Genomic DNA, 25,319 nt, shown 5'->3' with positions numbered 1-25,319 from the left:
CCTGTTTACCTCAGTTTTTACTACCAAGCACAACTCAGTAAAAAATTACAGTGCATGTCATATCATAAAAATCAGCCCGAAGATACAAAGCAATTAGCAGGTCCAGACTCAGAAGACAGATGTTTGAATTAAACAGGGAATTTTAAGTAATTATGATTAATATGTTAAAGGTCTCTAATGGAAAAAGTAGACACTGTGCAAGAACTGATAGGTTAAATATATGGAGGGATGGAAATTATAAGAACAAAAGGAAATGTTAGAAATAAAAAAAAAACACTGCAACATAAATAAAGAATGCTTCTATCAGGTACATCAGGAGTCTCAGCACAGCTGAGAAAAGAATCAGCAATAGGTCAACAAAGATGTCTTAAAATGAAATTCAAAGAGAAAAGAATTTTAAAAACAAGTCATTTAGGAATTGTGGACTATAGGTATAAGAGGAAGGGGATCAGGAGAAGTAGGGAGTCAGGAAAGGGCAACAGAGGGTAGTAGGAAGGAAAGATGTTATAAAAATATGATATATGCATGTATGAAAATGTCACAGTGAAACCCATTAATTTGTACAACTTATATGTACTTATAATAATAAAACAGAATTGTGTAATGAGGTATAACATAATTGGAATGCTAGAAGGAGAGTAGAGAGCAGAAGAAATGTTTGTTGTTATGATGACCAAGAAGTTTCCAAAATTAACAACAGACACCAAGCCACAGATCCAGGAAACTCAGAGAACACAAAGCACTAAATATTAAAACAATAATAAAACCTAGGCTTATCATATCCAACCTGCAGAAAAATCCTGAAAGAACCAGAGGGGGAACAAACATTAAAGGAACAAGGATAAGAATCACAGTGGACTTCTCATCATAAACATAACAGCAAGAAGAGAGTGGATATTTAAATACTTAAAATGTTAGGAGAAAAAAAAGACCCTGTCAACATAGATATCTATATCCAGTAAAAGTTATCTTTCAAAAGATAAAGACGTACCCAGAAAGAAAAAAATGAGGGCTATATTACCAGCGGACCTCCCTTACAAGAAATGTTAAAAGAAGTTTTTCAGGCAGAAGGAAAGTTGTATGGATCTAAAACATGGGTTTCTATAAAAAAGAGCATTGGAAAAGGAGTGAGGTAAAATAAGATCTATTATTTCCATTATTCTTAACAGAAAAGAATATATTCTAAGAGAGGAGATCAAATGGAATCATGTTAACTGATCAGCTAAAAGCAGACAATGCACTAAAGTGGGGTGGAATAAAGAAACAGTAACATGATGAATAGCACACAAACAGCATATTAATTAAACTTAATAATCACTTTAAATTTGAATCATTTAAAAGACAGGTTGTCAGAATGCATTAAGACAACAAGATCCAACTAAATGGTATCTTCAAGAAACATACTATAAAATTAATAAAGAAAATAAAGAAGACAAATGACCAATATCAGAAATAAAGGAAGAGCCATAAATACTGATATGGAGATTAAAGAATAACAATATAAGAAGAGCTCTATGCCCTCAATTCTTTTTTTTTTTTTTTTTTGTGGTGCTGGGGATTGAATTCAGGGCCTTGTGCATTGAGACAACCTCTTTACCAACTGATCTACATCCCCAGCCCATTTATGCCCTGAAAATTGATAACTTAAGTGAAATGGAACAATTTGAAAGATACAAACTACCAAAGCTCACAGAAGAAATAGATAACTTAAGTATTTCTAAATCTTTTTATGAAACTTCCAAAAATGTACCAGGTCCAGATATTTTTAATGACAAATTTTACCATTTTGGAAAGAAGTAATACTGGTTCTTCACCATTACTTTCAGAACATAGAAACAGGGAATACTTCATAACTCATTAAATAAATCATTATTAATTACCCCAACTCAATAATCATATTAACATTACAAGAAAGGAAAGCTACAGATCATTGTGTCTCATGAACATTGGCATAAAATCCTTAAAATATAAAAATTAAATTCAGCAATATATACAAAAATTATACACCAAAACAAAGTGGATTATTTCTAGTTTTGCAAGGCTCTTTCAATATTCAAAATTCAACCACATCAAGATCCTACAGAAGAAGGTCATATAATCATAACAATAGATGCAGAAAAAGCATTTGATGAACTCTAACACCCTTTCCTGAGAAAACTCTCAGCAAAGAAGAAATTCCCTCAACTTGGTATAGAACATCTATAATATCAACTAATATACAGGGTGAAAACTGTATGCTAATTTTAGGATTACGGGAAGAATGTCCTCTTGTACCATTCCTATGTGACATGATACTGGAAGTCTTAGCTTGTGCAATAAGACAAGAAAAAGGAATGAGACAAACAGGTTGAAATGAATCAGATAAATCTGTCTTTCTTCACAGGTGACATTATTGTCTATGGAAAATAATCTGAAAGGCTCTATAAAAAGAAAAACATTCTAGAGCTAATAAATGAGTTTAGCAAACTTAAAGGATACAAGACTAACATACAGAAGCCAACTGATTACCAGTAATTAACAATTTGAATGTAAAAATTTACAATAACACAAATAACACACATGTACACACACATATAAAGAATCCTTTAAATATAAGCCAGGCATGGTGCCCACCTGTAATCCCAACTACTCGGGAGTCTAAGCAGGAAAATCAAAAGTTCAAGATCAGTCTTGGCAACTTAAGCAAGATCCTGTCTCAAAAAAGAAGGACTGAGAATGTAGCTCAGTGGTAAAGTACCCATCATGCTTTTCAATCCTCAGTACCACAGAAAACAAAAGAACTAAAAACCCTTAGATATAAATCTTAATAAATAGGTACAGGATTTGTATGTCTATGTCTATTAGATGTAAGAATGCATTTATGGATTAGAAGACTCAAATCTTATCTAGCTGTCAGTCCTTCTTAACTTGACTCGGTACAGTCCTATTCAAAATCCCAGAAAGCTGTTTTGTAGATATTGACAGACTCATTCTAAAGGTTATGTGACAAAACAAAAGACTTAGAATAGCCAGGTGCAGTGGCCCATGCCTGTAATCTCAGTGGCTTAAGAGACTGAGATGGAAAGATCACAAGTTCATGGCCAGCTTCAGCAACTTAGCAAGACCCTAAGCAAATTAGCCCCTGTCTCAAGATAAAAAATAAAAAGGACTGGCAATGTGACTCAGTGGTAATTTGCCCCTGGGTTAAATCCCCAGTACCACAATACTTGCTAAAGACAAAGGTAGAGAGGATTCATTCATTCTTGATTTAAAAACTCTTAAAGATACTGTAATCAAGATAGTTTAGCACTGGTTAAAAATAAGAGAGCCCAGAAGTACACACACACAAATATAATTAACTGGTCTTTGCTAGTCTTTGACAGGGACACAAAGGCAATACAATGCCCAAAGGATATTCTCTTCAATAAATGGTGCTTGTTGTGGGGATGCACATGTGCAAAAATAGTGAACTTAGATGCAGGCTTTAAATATTTAGCAAAAGTTAACTCAAAATAGATCATATGTGATAAAGGTCTTTTATCCAAATATATAAAGATCTCTTAAAACTCAGCAATAAGAAAACAAACAAATCAATTTTAAAACGGGCAAAAGATCTGAACTGACACCTCACCAAAACATATACAAATGACAACCACACATAAAGATGTTCAACATTTTCTGTTATTAGGCAGATGTAAATTAAACAATAAAATACCTGTACACATCTACTAGATTGGCTAAAACCAAATAGCTGTTAATGTCAATTACTGGTGAAAAGGCAAGCAATATTCATTAGTGGTGGGGAATTCAAAATGGTATAGTCACTTTTGAAAAGTTTGACAGTTGACTACAAAGCTAGATATAATCCTGCCATATATCCAGCCACTATGCTCCAACTTACCTGAAAATTTATGTCCCCACAGAAATTATCATGTGAAAAATTTTAATAGTTTTATTCATAATTACCCAATAAAATTAACCACATTATCTTGGTGAATAGATAAGCAAACTGTGATGCATAATGCAATGGAATACTATTGAATAGTAAAAAAGAATGACCCATAAAGCCAATAAAAAATGATGTGGATAAACCTTAAATGCATACTGCTAACAAGAAGTCAGCCTAAAAAGGATACATATAATGTGCTTCCTTTTATATGACCTACGGAAAAGGAAAAACCATGGGTGTTAGGGATCAACAGAGGTTTTGGTAGAGGGGCACAGTGAGTCTATTTTAAATGCTACTATAATTGTATACAGGTGATTTTATGCATTTCAAAAACTCATACAAATTTACAATACAAAGAGTAAACTTTAATATATGAAATTTTAAAAAGTAATTTAGGAGGATGGAGGATCCCAGGATGGAATTCAGAATGTGATAAAGAAGCCAGTTGTATTATATATGTATGAAACAATCTCACTGATAAGGTTAGCAGGGATGGGGAAGGATCTGACTTAAGTAATTTCAGAAATGAGTGGAATCTGTAAAACTAAAAGCAAAGTGACTATATATAAGCAATTTGATAAAGTTGTTTCCCCTGGGTGTATGAGTTAGCAATTCTGAAACTTACACATGAATAATGGAATCAAACAATTAAGTAAATGGTTGGCATATGGTTTAAGAATTCTTCCTCTTAGAGTAGCAGGTTAAATATAAGCAAGGAGAAAAGACTAGAATGATCCATGTTGTAATGAATTAGAGTTAGAAACATCTATTTAAATTCATGTTTAGTTTCATATACATACAGGTGGTTACACACATAAAGTTGTGTGTATATGCATAGTCATTGCACATGTAAACAGAAATTTCTTAGTCTGTCAACTGAGAAGGTCTAGAAGCAATGTCACCCTAATAGCAATGGACATGCTTAGATTCCAGATCTTGGTTTCTAATACCAGTCTCCAACAAAACAAATCAGGAATCCTTGCAGAAAGAGCTGATTCTATTACTTTACAGGAAATGTACAAGATGAGCCCAGTTTCTTATAGTTCCAGAAAGTAAGGAAATACTAAAATAATTTGTAACAGCACACTGATGGAAGTATATGAAAGGGATAAAGGAACCAAGCAAAAGACCTGTCAAAGCTGAAACAATCTTAAAACCACAAGCTGCATAATATTGGATCATAACCCAAAGTATAAAATAAATATTTATAAATTCATAGCAATATAAATAAATTAACAAACAAGAGTAAAAAGACTAATTTTTGTGCAGAATTTTTGTAGATACTTTGTCTTCAAGAAAGTGTAGTATGATTCATTACTCCTCAAATGTGGGCTCTTCATAGTGACTTGCTCCCAAAGAATAAAGTGTAAAAATAGGGGGTCAAAGAGAACTTTACAAAAAGAAGAATGAAATTTACAAAGAAGAAACCTGATAAACACTATCTCAACATGATATTCAAGGTCAATATCAGTAGTGATAAATCATGTCGATTATATATACCCTTGATATGAGGTGATGAGAACTACATGCCTCTATGATCTGTCTCCCCCAAAACCAAAGAACCAATATAATCATGAGAAAATCATCAGATTGCACTTGAGACTTTCTACAAATTATTCTGCTAGTTTGTCTCAAAATTCTGAAGGTTTTCCAAAAGAGAAAGTATCACATCCAAGAAGAGACTAAGTAGACAAGATAACTCTATGTAGTATGGGATCATAGAATAGTAATCAGACACTAGGTTGAAAACTATGGAAATCTGAATAAAGTAGGCCTTTGTTAATAACTTATTAACACTGGTTAATTAATATGGCAAAGGTATACCATTTTAATATATTAATAATCAAGGAGGCTGGGTTCAGCAGATTTGGGAACTCTGTATCATCTTCACTCTTTTTTGGTAAATATAAAACTATTATTAAATAATTTAAAAACATTTGCTGTAACTCACCAAGGTAAAATAAGAGGATAAAAAACATGATCATCTCAAAAAATAAGTATGAAGCTTTGATAAAAATACAACAGCTATTCTTCTTAAATTTCCCTACTGGAACTAAGAATTTAGAATTGAACAAAATTCTTCAATGAGGTAAAGGGCAGTTACAAAGAAATCAATTGTGAAATCACTGATAGTGGAGATACTGAAAGCTTTCCTTTGACAATGGAAATACAACAATGATTTTTCTCTCATCATTTGTGTTCAACACTATACTGGATGTCCTAACTAGTATAAGTCATGGAATAAGAATTGGAAAAGGAAAGGTATAAATGATATTATTTACAGACAAAAATATCTGATCATGAGCAATGAAAATTAGGAAACTGGTTGAGCAAAGTTGCTAAATTAAAAAGAAAATTCAAATTAAATGTATTGTCTGTGTCAACTAGCAAATGAAAAATAAAGTTTTAGGAAGATAACATTTTAAGGAACATCAGAAACATTAGTTATATATAAGAAACATTCTACACTGTTACAAAACAGTATTGAAAGAGAGTAAATATAATACCTTACAAATGGAGAGGTATATTCAGATTAAAGATTCACTTATGTATAGATGCTAATTCTCCCTGAAATTTAACTAAAGATCCAGTGCAATATTATTCCAAATCTGAATCTGGGCTTTTTTTCAAAGTATTGACCTGATTTCAAGAATTATGGAGTTCAGAAACATAAAGAACTGAGATAGTCTTATGAACAAGGTCACATGTATTAAAATGACCAAATCTGAAGACCTGTTATAAAATTGCCATGTACTGACAAAAGACAGAAAGATATCCCAGTAGAGCAATATAGAGACTCCACAGACAGTAGATTATGATTACTTTAAAAGGCACTACTGCCAAATGGCAACAAAAGGATGGTCTCTGAAATAGTTGGTGCCAGGTCTATTGGATACCAGTGTGAGAAAAAAAATGGAGACCCTTTTCAAACTATAAAAAGAAATTTAAGGTATGATGTTGATCATATAAGAAAGGCCAAATAAAGTTTCTTGAATATGTTATATTGTCATTATAACTTTGGAGAAAGTGAAAAATTAAAGTGAAATATCAGTAGCACTAACCATATAAAGAAAACATTGAGGGCTGGGGAGATAGCTCAGTCAGTAAAATGCTTGCCTTGCAAGCACAAGGCCCTGGGTTCGATCCCCAGCACCGCAAAAAAAAAAAAAAAAAAAAAAAAAAGAAAAAGAAAACATTGATGACTTAGTTTGCATCAAAATTAAAACTTATCTATCAAAATATATATATTCAGTGGAGAACAATTATATAAAAGACATAAAATATCTTTAATTTCAAAAAGCAAGGCATAAAATTTAAGTAGGTGCATCACAAAAGTGGATATCCAAATGACCAATAAGTATATGGAAAGGTGCTCAAGGCCACTAACTGGGAAAGTAATACTTCAAACCATAATCTCATAAAACTGGAGCCCATAAGGATAACTAAAATTTAAAACTCTCTAACAACTTGTTTAGAATGCTCTCAATGAGCTGGAGTGGTGGTTCAGTGGTAAAGCGTGAGGCACTGGGTTCGATACTCAGTACCACATATAAATAAATTAAATAAAAGATGCATTAACAACTAAAAAAATATTTTAAAAAGAATGCTCTTAGTATTCACTAAAGTTGAATGGAGATATCATACTCTCCAGCATATATTTAACAAAATTGCACACACGTATGACCTAAAATATGTACACGTGAATGTGTAGAGTGGCACCATTTCTTATAGCAAAGATGGAAAACAAAGGGCCCCTGAAGAGTTGAAAGGATACATACACACATTCAGAAAATATGGATATTATTATGACTAGTTCTTGATGAGTGACCCATATAGAGGATGTGATCCTCAAAAGAAGAATTTTATTTTTTTAAAAATTGTGTTTCATGATGCGTTAGTTTGCCTAGGCTAATCTCAAACTCTTTGGCTGAAGCGATCCTTGAGCCTCCTGAGTCGCTGGGACTATAGGTGCATACCACTCTGTTCAACTAAGAACTAAATTTCAAACCCCAGCTTTGCTTTTATTACAAATTGAGAAATCTTTTAATTCATCCATATTATCTCTATAGTTTGATGTTGTCTAAATTCACATATTATTAGCTTCATTAGAATAGAGACTGTACTTGTGGACTTCAGAAATCAATCTCCTGAGAGAAACATTTTATTCATCTGTTTCCTTATACACGAACAACTTTTTATTTTATTTAACCTGATTTTAATGGTTCATTCTCATTTTCACAAAAATTAGCTCCTTTCCTATGACTATATTGCCTTGTAATAAATCTGATGGGCAGGATGTATATCATTAAATGTGTTACATCTGCCTTTGGTAATTAAGAAATTCCAAATAGACATTTATTCAAATGAAGATTTGCTTCTAAGGCATTTATATTCATTCTTTCAGACAATATAATATCATTATGGGTTCTTTTTCGTGAATTACTTCTAAGAAGATTCTCATCTTTTATCTGAGCTTGCTTTGACTGAAAGTTGAGAAAATGTATGATTCATTGGTGTAATTTCTATGGTGCAATATTTGGGTCTAAATGTAAATTCATCCTTGTTGTATTATTGTAGGTTTGCATAAGGTTATAAAGTTTATAGGCTATTAATGGACTGGGAATAGTCAAAGCTCTTGACAATTGTACCCAGAGGACTGAGATCCACATAATTTGTCAGTGGATATAAAATTCAATACAATTAGGAGATTCTTGATATCTGATTTACTTTTTAGGAATAGTACCTATGAAGTACAGTTCTCATCTTTGACTACCATCCTACTCCTATTCTCTTAGATAAAGTTTACTGAAGAAGAGAACTCTCTAGCTTCCTATCCCAGATATATGTAAACACTACCCAAAACACCTTCACTGAATCTGAACACCAGTGCACTTTGGCATAAGGATTTAAGGATTTCAACCCTGGTAAGGATTTTTGAGACCGAATAAATGCATGTAAGGGAAATATTATAGCCTGTCTCATGAAGAGATTTGATGGCATAAGACAATGTTCATAAGTATTACACTGATGTCCATTCTTGGGATGGGATAAGGAAGTGTTCTATATGAAACAGCTGTGGAAGGAGAAATGATTCAGAGAAGAAATCAAGTAATCATTGAGAATTTAGATAAGAGATTGTGTCATAGAAAGAAAATAGTTTGATGAGTAGTCGCCCTAGTAAGTTGGATGAAATAGAATAAAAATGGAGTAAGGCTGTTAAGTGGCAAAATCAATGTATATTCTCAATATGAAGCATGTCCTACTCTATTGGAATTCCAGCACCTCAAATCCTTGTTAGTAGTTATCCAGGATGGCTGGTGGGACCTAAAATGGTAAGAGTCCATATGCCCTTTTTCTCTAAATTATATTAACTATCTTAGGAATTATTTTCCAATGTTCTAGGGAGATACCACAAAAATTTCCAAAGGTACTTTGCAGTGTTTTCAGTCAATAGCCCTGCATGTGGGAGTACATGTTGCTGTTGCATGGAGTGTTGCCTCCAGCTGACTTTGTTGGACTAATAGAAGCAGCAAAACAGGGACCAAATCAGAAACCCACATCAGGGAGGATCCAATTACCCAGCTCCTCTAATAAATCAGGCTACTCCTTTTGCCCAACATGAGGGACTGCTAACAATCCTCAAAACGCTTCTATAGAAAGTAAACTGGGAGAACCTAAATACTGTACTGAGAAGCTGGATGATTCCCCACTGATTTTCATCACAGTTCACTAAGGCAATTTATTAAATTTACAGATATAAACCTATGGACAAATCAGAATAGATTCTTGGTCCCTTCCATTTTTATGGCACTTCAGTTGCTAGGAATTCAGTTACAAACAAGATAAAAAGTAGGTATGTGACAATGATAGATCATTTCTCACATTGTTGGGGTTGGCCCTGCTTTGGGAAAAGAGGGAGAAATATAAACCAAAAATAAATTTAAGACTGCAGTGTTAGATGCCAATTATAATTTATTCCCAAAGGGAACAAAGCATTACTTAGTTCCACCAACAAATAAGAGGGCACAGCTAATGGAATCACTATGGTAAAAAGTAACAAAAAAAGGAATCCCCTAAATTTTGAGGGATGCAGTCTAACCCTGAAGCCTCCTCAAGGGGATCTTTCCCACTCCATGAAATTAGGCCAAAAAAATTAAAGGCAAACAGTGCAAACTAATGGGCAAAAATGACATAATAAGGAAACCTCAGAGCATGGAATGGAATGAACTTATGTGTCTGTTTCTTTTTCCTATCTTAATCTTTTCCCTACTTTTTCCTGTGAATGAATACTGGCTCCATGCATTCCACAGTTTCTACTGATCTTTCATGTTTTACCCTATCCTAGAAAGACATCCAAGATGTAGATCTTTCTGGACTAACTTCTACTTACTCTTTTGCCTCTGAAGTTCCTATGCAAATAAGCCCTGTCTTATCTCCTAATGTGCCTGATGATCTGTTGGGAAGGGACATGTGTGTCTTCTAAGGTCTGTCTCATTCTGTACTCAGGATGGAGTAGTTTCAGAACTCCTAGCAAGCAAAGCATTTGAGTTGGTAAATATGTGCTTTCTGTAGGAGAGTGGCAGTCTCATCCCATGCTGGAAAATTATTCCCAAATTACAGGAAATAGGCTCATCTTTATGCAGCCTAGAAACAGATGATAGTGGTTTAATAAAAGAGATCAATACCATTGTCCTAACTTATAACAACAAAAATACTTGGCCATGCATAGAACATATTTTTAATTCAAATACAATGTATGGAACCAGTAATTAAAGAACTAGAGATACAGGGCATAATAAAGATGGTACATGTAACCTCTTAACATTCCCATAGTACCTGTGATAAAGGAGGAACAATTTGACCAAAAATGTTAGTCTGTTCATAGATTTGTACACGATCCAAGAGAAGTGATCAAGTTGTGATACTTCCAACACCTGTGGTACCTAACCTTGCTATTATCTTAATGTCTGTGCCTGAATCAGCCAAGCCTTTTTCTGTGATAGACTCATGTTTAGCTTTCTGTTCTGTACCTTTAATTGAGAAGCCAATGTTTACCTTGAGTTTACCTATAGAGGTGGAGGTTTTTTATGTTTGTGGCAGTGGATCTCCAAGTAATTCAGAAATTCGCCCACTATAATCTCTTAGCATTTACCAAAAAAAAAAATTTCTCACCTTCAGTTTACATGCTAATGAATGGTGGCAGTTGCTAACACCTTGCATGTAGCAAAGAGATGCATTAACTGTGCTAAATTTCTTAGACTCCTGGGACATAAACCTCTCTACATAATGTTGCAAAATTATCAAACTGAAGTAAAATATTTGGGATATGTATTATTGGTGGATGGATGATGGTTGCATACTGAAGTCAACCTAATATGCAAAAGAAAGAAACAAGCCCACCAGTTTTGAGGGTTGACTGTATATCCCTGCCTTTTATTAGAAGACTAAGCCCTCTCACAGAGATGTTACATGAGGCATCACCAGACCTTTGTTTGGTTTTTCTGCAGTACTGGGGATCAAAATCCAGGGCTTTAAAATTGCTAGACCACTCTATCACTGAGTCAAACCCCTAACCACCAGAACTTTTTATTGCAGTCAAAATAAGTTGAAGAAGTCTTTCTCACACTTAAAATAGCTGCTATTCCCCACCTGTAGTAGGAATTTATAATTTAGATAATCTGTTCTCTCTTTGATTCAGAGTGCTTGCAATGGTGTGCTTACTCCAAAATCAGGCTTTTGATCATTGGATTTTGTTGCAGGGGATGCCACAATGTTTAAAAGGCATAGTGGGCAGCCACTCTTCTGATTGAAAAGGCCCAGGCCTTGGTTCTGTAACTTGTTCACCGATTCCTCATGTGTTACTTTTATTTGACATATTCATAAGAGGCACAACCCTTATCAGTGTGCTATGAGATCTAGCTATGTACAAATCTTACTGTCTAAACCTAATGTTGTTCTAGGCAGGAGTAAACTTTTCTCAGCTACTCTCTGGCCAGACCCTGACAAAATAAGCTGAACATGTCTACTTGAGTAATCATTGAAGAAGACACTGGACCTTAGTTTGATCTATCTAATCTTCCTTTTTTCCAATATTGATTGAATACTCACTGATGTATCCTGTAAGAACCACAAGAGAATATAAAAGCATTATATGCAGGAGTCAACCCTGATGAAATATACGAGGCTCCTGTTCTCTCAAACATAAAAGTCCAAGTGGCAGAACTCAAAACAATTAAATTACATCCATCTAAAAGTAGGGACCTAAAATGATAGTAGTTATGTGTCTATTATATGACCAGCCAACTGTGAAAGAATAAAGGCTTTCTAACATCAATAGGAACTAAAGAATTACATGGGAAATTAATTACTTGTTTATGAGGCATTCAAACTCCACTAACAGATTTATATGATTTACTATAGAGTTCACACTGGAAAACAAAATGAAATGTCTAAAAAAAGGTTGCATACCAACCTGTGAAAGGGATATTGTGGTTTGGACTAGGGAAATTGAACACTTGTTACTTCTATTCAGTAACTTCCTATTTGTGTTTTCAGAAATAGTCAACTCTCCTAATTATAAAACTAGGAAGCAAAGAGAGCTAAGAAGCTCACCATAGGAAAATGAGAATCTCACAAAGGGACTTTTCCTTTGCTCCAGTTGCCATGATATTGAGTGACTTTTTCATGTCCACCAATAGACTAACAAAATGAATATACTGAAAACTTTAAAATCTTGCAATATTGTAATAGTAATAATAATTAAGGAAAAATAAAAAAGATGTTGTTTGTCAGAAAATTTCTTTGCAGGGTATATGTAAAATAAGTTCAGAGAGCCTACTGAGGCCAACAAGCGAATCTGACTCAAAAACATTATAGAGTTTCAATGTTTAGGAGGTATTAAATAGTTTGGAGTAATCTTGCATATTGAGGTCTAGGTGGACTAAAGCAAATGCACAAAAGTGATCAAACAGTTACAGAATCATATCTCTACTTTTGGAATTTCTAAACATCTAGAATTCAACAGGGAAAGTCATTTTATAGTCATGGTAATTCAAGAGCTTTGTGATATGATACAAATATCAATGATTTTCCTACTTCTTACCATACCCATCTCTTGGGCAAATGGAGTGAATGAATCATACTCTAAAGAATTTTTTTGTTACTTTTGCTCTGTAGTATGGATGAAGGTCTGGTGTTGTAATACCTCCTGCTTTGCTCTTCCTGCCAAGGATTGCTTTGGCTATTCTGGGACTCTTATTTTTCCAAATGAATTTCATGATTGCTTTCACTATTTCTATGAGGAACATCATTGAGATTTTAATTGGAATTGCATGGAATCTGTATAACACTTTTGGTAATATGGCCATTTTGACAATATTAATTCTGCCTATACAAGATCTTTCCATCTTCTAAGGTTTTCTTTAATTTCTTTATTGTTCTATAGTTTTCATTGTAGAGGTCTTTCACTTCTTTTGTTAGATTGATTCCCAAGTATTTTATTTTATTTTTGAGGCTAGTGTGAATGGTGTAGTTTTTTCTACTATCTCTTTCAGAGGATTCATCACTTATGAATAAAAATGCACTAGATTTATGAGTCCTGCTACTTTGATGAATTCACTTATTAGTTCTAGAAGTTTTCTGGTTTTTTGATCCTCTAAATATATAATCATGTTGTCAGCAAAAAGTGATAGTTTGAGTTCTTCTTTTCCTATTTGTATCCCTTTAATTTCTTCCATCTAATTGCTCTGGCTGGAATTTCAAGAACTGTGTTGAATAGAAGTGGTAAAAGAGGGAATCCTTGTCTTGTTTCAGTTTTTAGAGGGAATGCTTTCAATTTTTATCCATTTAGAATGATGTTGGCCTTGGGCTTGGCATAGATAGCCTTTACAATGTTGAGGTATGTTCCTACTATCCCTATTTTTCCTGGTGTTTTGAACATGAAGGAGTTCTGTTTTTTATCAAATGCTTTTTCTTCATCTATTGAAATGGTCATATGATTCTTAATTTTAAGTCTATTGATGTGCTGAATTACATTTATTGATTCCAGATGTTGACCCAATTTTGCATCCCTGGAATGAACCCCACTTGATCATGGTGCACTACCTTTTTAATATGTTTTTGTATGTGATTTGCCATAATTTTGTTAAGAATTTTTGCATCTATGTTCATCAGGGATATTGGTCTGAAGTTTTATTTCCTTGATGTGTCTTTGTCTGGTTTTGGTATGAGGTGACACTAGCTTCATAGAATGAGTTTGGAAAGGTTTCCTCCTTTTCTGTTTTTTGGAATACTTTGAATAGGATTGGATTTGTTCTTTTTTGAAGGTCTTGTAGAACTAGGCTGAGAATCTGTCTGGTCCCTTAAACTATACTACAAAGCAATAGTAACAAAAATGGCATGTATTGGCACCAAAATAGGCAGGTAGACCAATGGTACAGAATAGAAGTCACAGAGACAAACCCACATAAATAAAGTTATCTTATATTAGACAAAGGAACCAAAAACATACAATGAAGAAAAGATAGTCTCTTCAAAATGGTGCTGAGAAAACTGGAAATCCATATGCAGCAAAATGAAATTAAACCCCTATCTCTCACCCTGCACAAACTCAACTCAAAATGGATCAATAACCTAGGAATTAGAAACCCTGCACCAAAGAGAAGAAAAAGTAGGCCCAAATCTTCATCATGTCAGCTTAGAACCAGACTCCCAAAGTTCAAGAAATAAAATGAAGAATCAGTAAATAGAATGGATTCAAACTAAAAAGCTTTTTCTCACCAAAGGAAACAATATCATGAAGAGAGAGCCTATAGAATGGGAGAAAATCTTTACCACATGTGCTTCTGATAGAGTACTAACCTCCAGAATTTATAAAGAACTCAAAAAACTTAACACCAAAAAAAAACAAATAACACCAAAAATACAAATAATCAATAAATGGACAAAGGAACTGAGCAGACACTTCACAGAAGATATACAATTGATCAACAAATATATGAAAAAATGTTCAACATCTCTAGTAGTTAGAGAAATACAAATCAAAACTAAGATTTCATCTCATTCCAATTAGAATGGCTATTATCAAGAATATAAGCTACAATAAATGTTGGTGAGGATGTGGAGAAAAAGGTACACTCATACATTGCTCGTGGGAATGCAAATGCAAATTGGTGCAGCCACTCTGGAAAGCAGTATGGAGATTCCTCAGAAAACTTGGAATGGAACCACCATTTGACCCAGCTATTCCACTCCTCAGTTTATACCCAAAGGACTTAAAATCAGCATACTACAGAGATGCAGCAACATCAATGTTTATAAAATCTCAATTTACAACAGCTAAATGCTGGAACCAACCTAGATGCCTTTCAATAGATGAGTGAATAAAGAAACTGTGGCATATATTCACAATGAAATATTACTCAGCCTTAAAGAAGAATAAAATTATGGCATTTGCAGGTAAATGGATGGGGTTGGACAATATCATGCTAAGTGAGATAAGCCAATCCCAAAAAACCAAAGGCCAAATGTTTTCTCTGATAAGTGGATTCTGATACATAATTGGGGTGGGTAAGGGAAGAATAGAGGAACTTTGGATTGTGCAGAAGGGAATGAGGGGAAGAGCGGGGACAGGGGTGGTAAAGATGGTGGAGTGAAAAGACATCATTACTCTATATACATGTATAATTGCACCAATGGTGTGACTCTACATCATGTACAACCAGAGAAATGAAAAGTTGTACTCCATTTGCGTACAATGAATCAAAATGCATTCTGCTGTCATGTATAACTAAATAGAACAACAAAAAAGAATTTTTTGGCTAAATTATGTCAAGCCACTGGCACAGTGGAACAAATCCTTGCCATTTGCTTTATTAAAAGTAAGGTTCACTCCCGTTAGCAAGCACAGCATTTCTCCCTTTGAGTTTCGAAGCTTTATGAATCTTGGGTTTAATGTCCATTCCATTATTTGATAGGATGGAAAACACTCATGGTCAGATATAATACTTAAAGAATTTTTGGTTTCCCTAGGCTTATTTGCCATCATGTGCCCAGGTGCTCGAAGACTCCACCTGAGAAGGTATTTTATTGATATTGTACATGAGACTCAGTCTCTATCAAAGTGTTCCAAGGGCAGACTGATTGTCATCACAAGGGCCAGAACCCTACCAGGTGTGGTTGATAACTCATAATACTATCAAGGTAAAGGAGAAACCCTAACAGATATCTGCTTCACATGTTATATCAATACCAAAATATCATCCCAATAATTGAGAGGGCTATATGCTCCTATTTAGAACCTTAACATTAAATTCTCCAGATAGTAACTTACAGTGATATTCAAGTTGAAGAAAAAGGCTCCTCTAATAGGAAGATAGCAGGAGAAACATAATGTTTTGTTGCTTTCTTTTTTATCGTGTGTGTGTGTGTGTGTGTGTGTGTGTGTGTGTGTTACTGGGAATCAAACCCAGGGCTTTGTATATGCTACACAGATGCTCTATCACTGAACTACATCCTCAACCCTTATTATCTTGCCATTATTTTTAAAGGAGAAATTTATTTTAAAAAATTATTGGTGCATTATCATTATACATAATAGTGGGGTGCACTGTGATATGTTCATACAGGCATCATGTGCATAACATAATTTGACAAATTTTGATAATCATTTCATATTAGTTGAGCATGCAGCTTATTATTTGTCCTCCTTTTAAAAATTAGTATCTCAACCTCAAGGAATTTGTATTGATTACAATTGTCTTGAATATGAGGTGAGGACTCAAGAAACCTCTTGCTTTGTCATACCCTTCAGACTCATCAATTGAATGGTTTAAATTGAGAAGAAATGGAAAAGTTCAAATCTTCCACCAATAGATCAATATCACACAAAACTTTCTTAAATATCACCATATTCTGTATGATTCAACATACTGATAGAAGACATTTTAACCAACCAAGCTGACTATTATTATATTTACATTGAAAACTCTCCAAACAATACGAGAAAATTCCAGCTGCTCTCCATCTTATGTAGCCATTGGGTTCAATTTAACAAAACCAAAATGGATGTACAGGTGAGAAGAAAATATCTCAGACCAAATGATGAAAGTTGGTTTCTTCAAAAACCCCAAGCCAGGTGTGGTGGTGCACACCTGTAATCCCAGCAGCTTGGGAGGCTGAGGCAGGAGGATCAGGCGTCTGAAGTCAGCCTCAGCAACTCAGTGGGGCACTGAGCAACTCAGCAAGACCCTGTCTCTAGATAAAATATTTTAAAAGGGCTGGGGATGTTACTAAGTGTTTAAGTGTCCCTGGGTTCAAGCCCTGATACCAAAACAAACAAACAAAGAAACAAAAAATCAACAAAAAAAGCCCCAAACATCATCCCATAAAAACTAAAATCCCTCTTAGAACTTGGTATCCCCTGTCCCCATATTTAAGTCCTCTAGGATAATTAAATGTCATTTAATATTCCCACAGCTAATATAAGTAAATTCAATTCTACTTGAATTCGCCATTATGAGTAAAGCCTACCATAATAGGCTTTGGCATTATGAGACATTTTACATAGGGACTAGACTCATAGTATGGTCAAACTGAAAGAGATTTTTAAATACCACATTAGGAGGAATAGCAATTGGGGTGGCAGTTGCAAACTCCTATGATATAAAAATACTGAAAACTCAGTGTCTTTGGAAAGTTGCAGCAACTTGTAGTTTAGATGTGAACAGGACAGAATCAAAACCTAAATACAAGATATAATGATAGAAAAAAACTAGTCTTGGGGAATTAAAATTGAGGAAGAATTTAGAATTGGATATCTTGGAATGAAATTTTGTTGCAAAACTATAAAGAATTTTCATAAACCTTCATCTGCGTAAGTTAACAAAAACTAATGACTACAGTGTACATTTATTAGAACTGAACTATATATATATTTACTAGTAATGAACTAGTACTGAAATACTAAGGAAAACAATTAGGTATTGGACATATTACTATCTGTGACGAGTTTTAAATGATAGAATTAAAAATTTGATCATATGATAGATAAAAGAGCTGAAATATGATAGGGCAGACTGCAACTTCTGAAATCCAAACTAATAAAACTAATTTCACTGAAGTATGAAAGTTTCTCCTATAATATGTGAAGGACAACTTAGATGACTGTCCTTTAAGGAGATAAAATTGTCTGTAATTCACATTATTGACAGATGCAAGAATTAGCCAGATGAACAGATTTGTCCCTAAGATTTGGGCTGAATCCTTTTATACATTAAAATTAAAATTTTACAATTTAACAGTTCTATATTTATTTTCCAACAAATACTCCATAATGAAGCTTCAAATGATGGAATTGGTGGGCAATATGTGTCATATAGAAAACATTACTGGGTAAGATAGACTGTTTCTATTAGTGCTGGGTTTACTTTCTAATATTAATAATATGTTATATAATCCATGAATCTTCATAAGAAATACATCATTTCCTTATAAGAAATACATGCAATAAAATATTCAAATTTTATCTTTAGACTATCAAGCATCACATTTGATTTTTGCGTTACATATAAACTGTTAAAAAATAAGATTTGAAAAATAAGTCTCAAATTGTAAAACATTTAGAAAAACAAGCTACCAAAACTAACCAGCAATTTATAAAGCTACTATATGATGGAGAAATCTTATGTAGAGCTAATCAAGAAACCGCTTTAGTATGCATCAGTAGTATGACATTTTCAAAGGTTACTCACCTAAAATTTATATTGAGTTTTAAAATTTATCTCATCATGATGCTAACAATTTATTATCTATAGTGCTTTGAAATTGCAGGATGCATAGAAAGTTAATTGTGAGGAGGAATCAAAATTATAATGCAAATTTTACAAAAATTTAAAATACTATAAATAGAATCAAAAGGAAAAAGGATGGTGGAGTAACTGAATTTATTTTAACCTTACTGAAATGTTGAGGATGTGACTAGTTACATGTTCTAATTACACTTACATAAACAAATATAGGAGGGATTGAAAAAGAATTATGAAAAACAAAATATAAGAGTAAGCCAAAGACAATTATTAAAGAACAAAACATCACAGTAGGCTTGACAGAGAATTAAGAAAAGCAGAGCATCAGAATAAACTTGATATAACTATAGACACCAATTGAATATCTGCTGAATATTTCCTTAAAATTGGGTAATGTATTACAATTATATTTTTAATTTTAAATAAATAGCACTAAAAATCCTCTACATCTTTGTAGCCATTTATTGGTTACCAGCATGTATTCAGGGTAATTACTTTGCTTAACAACAAAATCAGTTTAACTCTATATTCATGAGTTGGCATATTGTTTTATATCTTCATTACTTTTTCCCAAATACTAAAAAAGATGCCAGTTGTTCTTCATCTGGCTTTTTAAAAAATATAGACAATATCTGGTCAATGGAAATCTTTGGTTTATGTAGGAAAGATAGTGACATATTTTGGAAGACAGTAAACGTAGTACTGTATGTAGCCTTTTGGAAAACAAGAACATATACCTAGTTTACAAATTATGTAACACCACCTGAGCAATGCATGCATGAGTGATGTATTTCTTATGTTAGATAGAAACTATTATGGAAGAAATGACCACACATCATGAAGTTGGTCCCTGAAGTTATCCCAGAGTCCTGCATTGAATCTGTGTAAACTGTAGTTCACTTAAGCACGAGGGTTTAAAGATGTTATCACTGGCAAGAGTCTTCAGGACCAATAGAACCAGTAGGTTTATGTGTGGGGAGTACAGTGACTTCAGTCAATGATCAGACATTATTCTGTCTTGGAAAATATGACAATCCTTAAATGAAGAGTGATAAGCCTTAGCTTTTTCTGGAATACTTAATTTGGACTTGAGAAATGAAATATTTTTGAGCTCTTGTTTCACCTTTCTCTAACTATCTGCTTATCAGAGGAAAACTTTCTGATCTTTTCAGTCTGCTCATAGTATTTTTCTTAACATACCTACACTGTTAGAGTTAATAGTATGTTTCTTTTTTCTCACCATGTGTTTCAGAATGTGCAACTGGAAATAACTATACCACAAGATGACTTGGAGTTCAGTGGCTGCATTTGATGACTGAGAAAAGTCCAGGTGGAACATTTGCCAAGAAAAGGCTAACCTCTGAGATGACTGCATTCACTATTTGAGAAAATATTTGTGAGTGATCAAATTATTCTTCTCAATGAGTGACTGACCTAATTGATGCTGACATTATCGAAAAAAAACTTGCCTGTAACATGAACTTCTTTTACTTGAAATTGGAAATTTTATGATTCATTTGCACCATCTCTTCTGGCAGATATTGACTTAGATATATTCATACAAGTAGATAATTTATGTTGTACAGTTTTAGGTTACTAATATGTTTATATTTAAGGATGATTTAAATACAACTGAATTGAACACAGATGGACTCAGAATTTTGATGTTAGGTTATATATGTTTTTTTGAGGGGATTGGTTTCTTTTTTCAAGTTTTTTTATTTGTTCTTTTTAGCTATACATGACAGTAGAATGTATTTTAATATATCATACATATGTGGAGTATAACTTCCCATTTTTGTGTTATGCATGATGTGGAGTTACACTGGTCATGTGTTCATATGTGAACATAGGAATATTATATCCAATTTATTCTACTCTCTTTCCCATTCCCCTCCCAGTTCCCTTTCTCTCACTCCCCCAATCCAATCCTGTGAACCTCCACTCCTCCCTCCCCCCACCCACCAGCATATTGTGTGAGTCAGCATCTGCATGTCAGAGAGAATATTCAGCCTTTAGTTTTTTGAGTTTGGCTTATTTCACTTAGCCAGTTCCATCCGTTTACTGGCAAATGCCATAATTTCATTCTCTTTATGACTGGGTAATATTCCATTGTGTATATATACCACATTTTCCTTATCCATTCATCTGTTGAAGGGTACCTAGGTTGGTTCCATAACTTAGCTATTGTGAATTGAACTGCTATAAACATTGATGTGGCTGTGTCATTATAATATGCTGATTTTAAATCTTTTGAGTATATGCCGAGGAGTGGGATAACTGGGTCAAATGGTGGTTCCATTCCAAGTTTTCTGAGGAATCTCCATACTACTTTTCAGATTGGTCGCACCAATTTGCAGTCCCAACAGCAGTGGATGAGTGTATAAGATATATACGTTGCCTTTGCTTCATGAAACTGAATAAAATTATGGTTAGTGTGATATTCTATTTCTAGAAATAGTTTCAGGTGTAATGAATGGATTCATTCGAGGTACAGTATAATAATTATGTGTGATGCCAGTTTTACTGATGGGGATGACTTGTTGATAGGAATGCTTCATTTTTGTGGAATAGGTCATGAAAAGTTCTCTAAAGAAAAGACCCTGTGTTTTTCATTACTGTGTGTGATCTTATACTTAACTATAATGGAAATTCAAGATTCAATAATATGCTTGGCAATGAAACTTGAAGTCGAATAATTTGAGAAGCAAACATTATTTGAATGTCCGCTCATCAGTTTTATATGATTCCATTATTTGAAGTATAATACAGAAAGTGTATGCTATGAATGATGTCAAGTGTTCTTGATGTGGCCTTGGCAATTCTTAGGTTCACTAGATCACAACATGCATGTAAGTTCTTCTAAACTAAAAAATGTAATTGACACAAATATGTGTACAAATTTATGGAGCATAGTAAGGAGGAGGAATTAGTTCTAGCATTAGTTCTAGCATATATAAGTTCATTTTCATATATATTTGTATATATATTGTATATTTTAAATCATCTCTGGATTATTTATAGTACCTAATACAATAAAATTCTTATATAACAATTTAATGTTTGTATGCAAATAGTTGTTATACTATATTGCTTAGGGAATAATAACAATATAACAAAAAGTTGGTACATTTTTTGTATAGATGCAACCATCATAGGCCTAACTACATTGTACACAGTTCATGGGTATTTTAATTATGGATGCAAAACCCACAGATACTTAACCTATACTGTATTTAGGTTGCCTTTTACCTTAATTGAAAAAAATGATTCGTCTGAAGTCCTATTTTCACATTCTAGTTTTCATTATATTATATTATATTCAATAAAAGGAATTTAATGTTACATATGATGCCAATTATTACTCATATAGGTAGTTGCATATTTAACCAAGTGATGACAGTGAGATTCAACTGTAGGTAAATCATTCCTTGACAGGCAATCAAAAGGCATGAAACCTATTTGCTTTGTCCTTATTGTAAGTGGTCAATCAAGGTTCTGTAACTTTAAAGTGGTTCATATTTGGAGTATCAAACATATCATAATTTCATAATTTCTTATAAAATTAGAAATAGCAACCAGGAGCCACACATATATAAGAGATGTAATTCTTCCCCTTGACTGTAGTCTTATTCCTATCTCCTAGAGAAAGACTACTAAGGAAAAAATTTTTACACTGTTGCCCAGGGGGGCAATTTGCACCACCCAAGTGTCTGACAGTAAATACGTGGCATCTGGTTTGCTATAGCACCAGTGTTTAAAGATCCATCTCTGGTAAGTATATTATATATAAATACATGAGTGCCACAGCTTGGTTCAATGATGATATGCTATCTTGAACAAAAGTGATGGGTCAGAAGTCAAGCTCAGCTGGATTACTGAGGCCCAGCCTAGGTAAATGGTGAGAAAAGACATTGAATTTCTTAATTTCCTTTCATTAGACTTTTTGGGGGTTTCCAATGATATTGTCTCCTATGAAACTTGTTTTCATTCTAAATACATTTGTTGTAAATGCTTCTAAGTCAAATTATGACTTAATCTTAAATTTTCTATAATTCCAATTTTCTTGAATATTTACCACTAAGATGTTGGCTTTCTTTTTCTCATCTCATGTTTCAGTGAGTCCTGCTAGCACTATTCTATTGAGCAGAGGTGAATAGCTACCTTTGCTGATTGAAAAAATTCTAAATTAGACCATCCAAACCAACCATTAGTGAAGACTCACCTCTATAATATTTATTCACTTAGACAGCATATTATTATAGGGTTTTCTTCTTAGTGATTGACTGAAACATCTTATGAGAAAATTCTATTGAGAAAATTCTTATGTTTATCTGTAATTGATTTTATTGAAGGTAGGAAAATGTTATCATCTGTTGGAATTATGCTCAGTGTGCTAATAGTTATTTGGGGTCTCAATACACTAACAGAAAAAAATTTAGTACTGAATTTTAACAGTGTTGGGAATATTTTTGATCACTGATGAATTGCTTATCACTGCAAGACCCTTACAATTAGGGTAAAAATATGAGTTTCATTAATATGTTTTTCAGGAAACTCGAAATTGAATAAACGGATGAACAAATTGGTCCCTGATTTTTATCTCCCAAGTATCACTTGGTTCCATTATTTTAGTTATAATGAAAGTATGTGCTATGAGTAAAGTCAATTGTTAATAAGACCTTTGAATAATCAGGGCCAGCTGTTGAGGCAAGACAATTACCAGTATGGGTTCTTTTTCTCAGTGAGTAACTTATAGACTTGATGGTATCCTTGAGCAAAAAACTTTTTCACTGAAATTGCACTGATAGAAAGTTGACAAGTGTTGTGATTTTAAGCACAATCTTAAAGGTCTAATATTCATTTGATACAGATGTTAATGTATTAACCCCAAATGTATGTCAGGTTGCTATGAAAGTGTTTCTGGTTCATCAATGACTCAGAACATAAAGACAATGATATTATGGCTATATATTTGAATTTTGATATATACATTTACCTTTATTCATAAAACAAAATAGAGTTATGAGTGGTCAGGTGTCTTTTTATCTGAGTATCATATGGCTCCACTATGATCATTATATGAGGAATTATAAGCAATAGATGAAATCAATTACTATTAATATAGCTTCCTTCAATATGTAAATAAGGGTGATCAATTAAAGTTCTTGTTTCTGCCTTAAACAACTTTAGAGGTTCTCCAAATTCAAGATTTTTATATTTAGCCTTTATTCTATAGCCTCTGTGGTGGATAATTTTTCAGTACTAAGCAAATCTATTAAGGAATAACATGCATGAGCTGTACAACAGGACATAATTATTTCTCCTCCTGATCTTGTTCTTCTTCCCTTAGGTAATGAAGACCACTTTTTGGCTTGTTGACACCAGTACAGCTGATATGTCTAAGTATCTGTCTTGTCTCCTGGCAACTTTCGATCGTGGCTTAACAATACCATTATAGTAGGTGTTCTCAGAAAAAGTGGATGACTGTTATGTAGAGTTCTATGGTTTGTTTCAATGAGAAGACCTTATATTTTCTTGAAGACATGTGATGGCATAAGTGGGTGGCCCTTTTTAGTGGGCTTAGTTAATTTGTTTGAAGAGAGGAAGGAGTTGTGAGTCCGGATTTTGTGGTTCTTTTTGTCTTACAGGATCTGAAATTTCTCCATTTTTTTCCCCCCTTTACCACATGACAGTCAAAGGGAATAACTTTGCCTTTTTCCTCCCCTAGAAGTATACATTTAGAAGACTAAATTGTATCTTTTAAAGTCATGCTTACTTCTTTAAATCAATTCTGAGTCTTTAAATCTTGCACTGGGCCATCTGGCTCGTTGTATTGAGCATAATTTGAAGTCTTCCAGCAGTCAGAGATTCAGTCTGTCCAGGTCTTTCTAGGGTTTCCAGGAGTTGTATGTGGGAAGGACTAATTTCTAGAGTCACTACACCATCCTGGTCCCTAAAAGTGCTCTTCAACTTGCATTTAGTCTGTCGATGGCCTTTGGGTCTATTGTTTTATTTCTTTTTACTTAGTTACTTTTAAGTTCTTGTGTTCTCTATCTTTAAGTAATTTTAAGGGTGCAGCTTTGTAAAAAGTGTGTTGTAGTCAGTTTTCACTGCTGTGACCAAAATACCTGACAAGAACAATTAGAAAAGGAAAAGTTTATCTAGGGACTCATGGTTTCAGAGATCTCAGTCCATGGATGATCAATTCCATTCCTTGGGGCCTGAGGTAAGACAGAACATCATGGCAGAAGTTTGTGGCAGAGGAAAGCAGCTGGGGACATGGCACCAGGTAGCAGAGAGAGCTCTACTCAACAAGAACAAAATATATACCTCAAAGGCATACCCCCAGGAACCCACCTCCTCCAGCCACACCCTCCCTGCCTACAACCAGTTAATCCCTACTAGGGATTAATTCATTGATTGGATTAAGATCCTCACAATCCAGTCATTTCACCTCTAAACTTGCTTGCACCATTCACACATGTGCTTTTGGGGAACACCTCATATACAGACCATAACACTGTGAAACTATTTGGAGAGGACATTTTGTTAGAATTGTGACTACAGCCCCTCCATTATCTTTG

At 33.8% G+C, this 25,319-nt stretch overlaps 1 protein-coding gene across 1 annotated transcript in view; it reads left to right on the top strand.

Moving 5' to 3' along the window:
• The window catches only part of LOC306650377 (uncharacterized protein), a 215,498-nt gene that overhangs the window by 43,208 nt on the left and 146,971 nt on the right, over nt 1-25,319 (top strand). Inside the window, exons 12-15 of the mRNA XM_079122356.1 lie at nt 15,959-16,007; nt 19,985-20,128; nt 22,379-22,506; nt 24,086-24,192. Coding sequence (XP_078978482.1) covers nt 15,959-16,007; nt 19,985-20,044 — 109 coding nt within the window. The 3' untranslated portion in view covers nt 20,045-20,128; nt 22,379-22,506; nt 24,086-24,192. The remainder of the gene's footprint in view (nt 1-15,958; nt 16,008-19,984; nt 20,129-22,378; nt 22,507-24,085; nt 24,193-25,319) is intronic.

This window comes from Sciurus vulgaris (assembly GCF_902686455.1).
Source record: "Sciurus vulgaris genome assembly, chromosome: 2".
Taxonomy (NCBI): domain Eukaryota; kingdom Metazoa; phylum Chordata; class Mammalia; order Rodentia; family Sciuridae; genus Sciurus; species Sciurus vulgaris.
Note: the sequence above shows the minus strand (reverse complement) of the source record. Positions and strands in the feature narration are given on the sequence as shown.